Source organism: Oncorhynchus gorbuscha, linkage group LG02, assembly GCF_021184085.1.
Source record: "Oncorhynchus gorbuscha isolate QuinsamMale2020 ecotype Even-year linkage group LG02, OgorEven_v1.0, whole genome shotgun sequence".
Taxonomy (NCBI): Eukaryota; Metazoa; Chordata; class Actinopteri; order Salmoniformes; family Salmonidae; genus Oncorhynchus; species Oncorhynchus gorbuscha.
In genome coordinates this window covers 84,755,043-84,759,470 of record NC_060174.1, presented here as the reverse complement: position 1 = coordinate 84,759,470, position 4,428 = coordinate 84,755,043, and the positions used below count along the sequence as shown (strand labels likewise).

At 44.3% G+C, this 4,428-nt stretch overlaps 1 protein-coding gene across 1 annotated transcript; it reads left to right on the top strand.

The window, feature by feature from the left end:
- The first annotated feature begins 666 nt into the window (after positions 1 to 666).
- On the top strand, positions 667 to 3,611 carry LOC123994672 (frizzled-9-like). The gene has a single exon (XM_046297564.1). The coding sequence runs from the start codon at positions 1,310 to 1,312 to the stop codon at positions 3,062 to 3,064; it is 1,755 nt and encodes a 584-aa protein (XP_046153520.1). The 5' UTR covers positions 667 to 1,309; the 3' UTR covers positions 3,065 to 3,611.
- The last annotated feature ends 817 nt before the right edge of the window (positions 3,612 to 4,428 follow it).

Sequence of the window (4,428 nt, the reverse complement as noted above, 5' to 3'; positions counted from 1 at the left end):
ATGACAACACAGCATGGTAGCAACACAACATGACAACAAAATGGTGGCAACACAAAATGGTAGCAGCACAAAACATGGTACAAAATAGTTCATATTGACTGGAATGCTAATGTCTTCTGTATGTTATGAAAGGTCATGTTTCATGAAGACATAGGTCAGGTGATGGACTACTTATGCTTGACCAAAGCTTGTTGTTTTATAAGCATTATGGAACATGCTTATTACATAGCCTATGATATATATCATTCTTGTCCCCCAAAAAGTCATTGTCCCACACATTCCTATTGAAACTAATAGAAATGTAGATTATATAATTGTTGTTATTGATTTTAATGGTGAAAATAAACTGAACCATAGATTGATTGGCTCTCAATATTAGTAAATGTTCATCATCAGGATGCACAAAACCTAAGCTTGTGACAACTACCTAAGCTATTTTCACTTAAGGCCACCGCGTGGAATGTCGATAAAAATATTTTTTAACCGGGAGTAATATACTCACTTTCATTACATCAACCGCGCTAGGTGATCAATAGATGAATTTGGCCCATGATTGAATTCCCATCTCGTAATTTAGGCGGGGCGACACAAGCTCGTCACTAAATTCCCGCCCCGTTATTGAAGAGGCAGAGTGCGAGCACAGAAAAAGATAATGCACTCAAGCGATTGAGGGAGAGGAAGACAGGCAGAGCTGAACAATTTGACTATTTTTAAACGAGACAGTATCCCTCCGTGCTGTGCGCGTGTGTGGTTACAAACAGGAGCCTACTAACATGGGATTCTGAATTGCCTGTCAACTAAAAATCTATTCGGAAAATAAGGACATTACCGAGGATTATTACGGCAAATAACGGTTCAACTCAACTGCCTGGTTTGATATTTTAATATGCGTGCTACCAGTGGTAAATTATAGACTCATTGTTTTCCATTCTAACTTTCATAACATTGTTGCCTTCAATTTGGTAAACATGTGAAGCGTATCGTGCTTTTAAAAAATCGACTACATTTGGAACTGTAACAAGCACATTTTTTATCCCCCTTTGTAATTCGCATACTGTTCACAGGAAAAACGTTTTGCGGAGTTTGACCATAGGAGATAACTTTAATCAGTATTAAAGTTATCTCGCCAACTTGGAACTCACGGATATGCTACAATGCTTTCATCAGATTTGACAGTGGGGAAATTTACACGTTGGGCACCAGTTTTTTTCCTCCAAGCAATTTTTCTCATGGGATGAAATATTTAACTTCTATTTTCTGTTTTAATACGTTAAGTATTTCGTGATACATACACTTTCCTGATATCACCATGGATGTTTTTAATTTGAGGATTGCCATTTTACTGTGGTGCCAACTTGTTATTGTTGCATCCAGCTTGGAGATCGGAGCTTATGATCTAGAGAGAGGCAGACATGCAAAATGCGAACCCATCACCATCCCCATGTGCCAGGGCATTGGCTACAATATGACAAGAATGCCCAACTTCATGAAATATGCAAGCCAAGCAGAGGCCAGCATCAAACTGAATGAGTTTTCCCCTCTCGTGGAATATGGCTGTGACATTCACCTGCGCTTTTTCCTCTGCTCCCTCTACGTCCCCATGTGCACTGACAAAGTGTCCACCACCATTCCTGCCTGCCGACCAATGTGTGAGCAGGCCAGGCAGAAGTGCTCTCCCATCATGGAGAAGTTCAGCTTCGGCTGGCCTGACTCACTGGACTGCTCCAAGCTTCCCACTAAAAATGACCCCAACTCCCTGTGCATGGAGGCACCTGAGAATGACACAAAGCAGGAGACCAAGAAGGGGGAGGGCATGCTCCCGGTGCCCCCCAGACCCAGGCAGCCCAGCTCAGGTACCAGCGGGCACTCTGGCACCAGCCTGGGCTCCTGCGAGAACCCGGAGAAGTTCCAGTACGTGGAGAAGAGCCAGTCGTGCGCCCCACGCTGCTCCTCTGCAGTAGACGTGTTCTGGTCAAAGAAGGACAAGGACTTTGCCTTCATCTGGATGGCGGTGTGGTCCACACTCTGCTTTGTCTCCACCGCCTTCACCGTCCTCACCTTCCTGCTGGACCCGCAGCGCTTCCAGTACCCGGAGCGGCCCATCATCTTCCTCTCCATGTGCTACAATGTCTACTCGGTGGCCTTCGTCATCCGCTCGGTGGCCGGGGCCGAGAACATCGCCTGTGACCGGGAGAATGGCGAGCTCTACATCATCCAGGAGGGGCTGGAGTCCACGGGCTGCACCATCGTATTCCTCATCCTTTACTACTTTGGTATGGCCTCATCCATCTGGTGGGTCATCCTCACCCTCACCTGGTTCCTGGCCGCTGGTAAGAAGTGGGGCCATGAGGCCATCGAGGCCCACAGCAGCTACTTCCACATGGCCGCCTGGGGCATCCCAGCCATGAAGACCATAGTCATCCTCACCATGAGGAAGGTGGCCGGGGACGAGCTGACAGGGTTGTGCTACGTAGGCAGCATGGATGTCAACGCCCTGACTGGCTTCGTGCTCATCCCTCTGTCCTGCTACCTGGTCATTGGCACCTCTTTCATCCTCACAGGCTTCGTAGCGCTCTTCCACATCCGTAAGATAATGAAGACAGGCGGCACTAACACGGAGAAGCTGGAGAAGCTGATGGTGAAGATCGGTGTGTTCTCCATCCTGTACACGGTGCCCGCCACCTGCGTCATCATATGCTACTTCTATGAGAGGCTCAACATGGACTACTGGAAGTTCCGTGTTCTGGAAAGCAAGTGTGTTTCATTCCCTGGACGCCAGAACGAGGACTGCTCCCTGGAGGAGTCGGTGCCCACCGTGGCGGTGTTCATGCTGAAGATCTTTATGTCTCTGGTGGTGGGCATCACCAGTGGTGTGTGGGTGTGGAGCTCCAAGACCCTGCAGACCTGGCAGGGTCTGTGCAACAGGAAGCTGGCGGTGCGGACTAGCAGGAAGCCCTGTGGCAGCGTCAGCTGCAGCAGCTCCCACTGCCACTATAAGCCCCCAGCCGTGGTGCTCCACATGTCCAAAACAGACTCTTACATAGAGAGCCCAACACACGTCTGACACTTCAAGTGACATTTCTCAAAGTGTTTTGTAAAGACAATGCCAAAGGGAAAGGAGGCTATTTTGTTATGTGATCATTTGAAAAGCTCAGGTTGGACTGCATCTGATGTTCGTTGAGTAGCAATACCTGAAAGTGACAGTGTTTGTGCTGTCGTTTGGGGACATTATCCAAATTGCTTGCAGTTAAACCACACAGTTTGGTGCAAAAGCAGAATCAGATAAGCTTCTAAAGGGAACATTTATTGTATAACATGCCATACAATTGGTTGTTTCTGCTTAACTAACTGAACATGAATGCAAAAGAGAACTGGCATGGATGTATCAATATTTGGTTTATGCTCCCCTCCCTGTAAGTTTATTTATTGTGTTGTATATTTAATTGCAAGTTCTTCATGGTGTTTCATAAATTTTTGTATATTGTATGTAAGTGCACGTACTAAAGAGTTATGAGTTATGAATATAGGGCCTGTTGAGATGTACAAGTGCCTTTTGAAAATTAATATTTTTTGAAAAATTGACGTTAATAAAATATATTTATATATTTTCACTGATGACTTTACTCTCTCCATTACTTTACAACAAATGTCAACTTGTTAGTGGTAGTTGTCATAAACATGAGCAAAGCAGAGACATTCTACAAGAGTATAAAAATGTTTTGGTTTAAATAACTGCTTTGAAAATATTCATTTTGCCAAAAAACATTTTGATTTAGATTTGCTACAGTGCCTCTTCAAATTGACAAGCTCTACAGTGGTCATTTACTTGAGGTAATAATGATCTAAGATGCAAGAATATATTGTATGAATAAAATGAATATATCATTAGTTTGGGTGACATTCCTACATTTATTCATGTTTGTTTATTTTTCAGTAGACTTTGATGACCTTGTGGACCCATCTACAGTATGAAGCTCTCACTGGCAAAACTAGTCATATTTTCCCAAGTGACATCAGCTGTTAATTTTATATGCCCTTTCATGTATAACTCTGTCCTTGCATTGCATCAGTGTTCTGTCACATTTGTGGAAAACAAAATGCTTGAGTAAAATGCGAACAAAAAGCTGTGTGTTCCACACAGTTAAGCCTTGTACCAAGTTTGTGGTCGGTTGACAAAAGCGTTAATATTTTTTAAACCTGCAGCTTCAGTTGAGGTGGAAAACAGTCAGCGCCTCCAGGCCTCTCTGCCTGCCTGTTTTTGTGAAGCTATGCTGAACTTTCTGTTTTCCAATGAAACATCATCTCCAGCAAAAAATAACTTACATGGGGTGACAGCATTCCATGGTGCGGGAAAGAGAGAGACAGAGTTTTAACCATGTCATGACACTGCCTTTAAGGACATTTTTCTCTGCGTTTCCCAAATATAAC

What these genes read in the sequence shown, in the direction of transcription:
- LOC123994672 (XM_046297564.1), top strand. Translation starts at nt 1,310, where the DNA reads ATGGATGTTTTTAATTTGAGGATTGCCATTTTACTGTGGTGCCAACTT.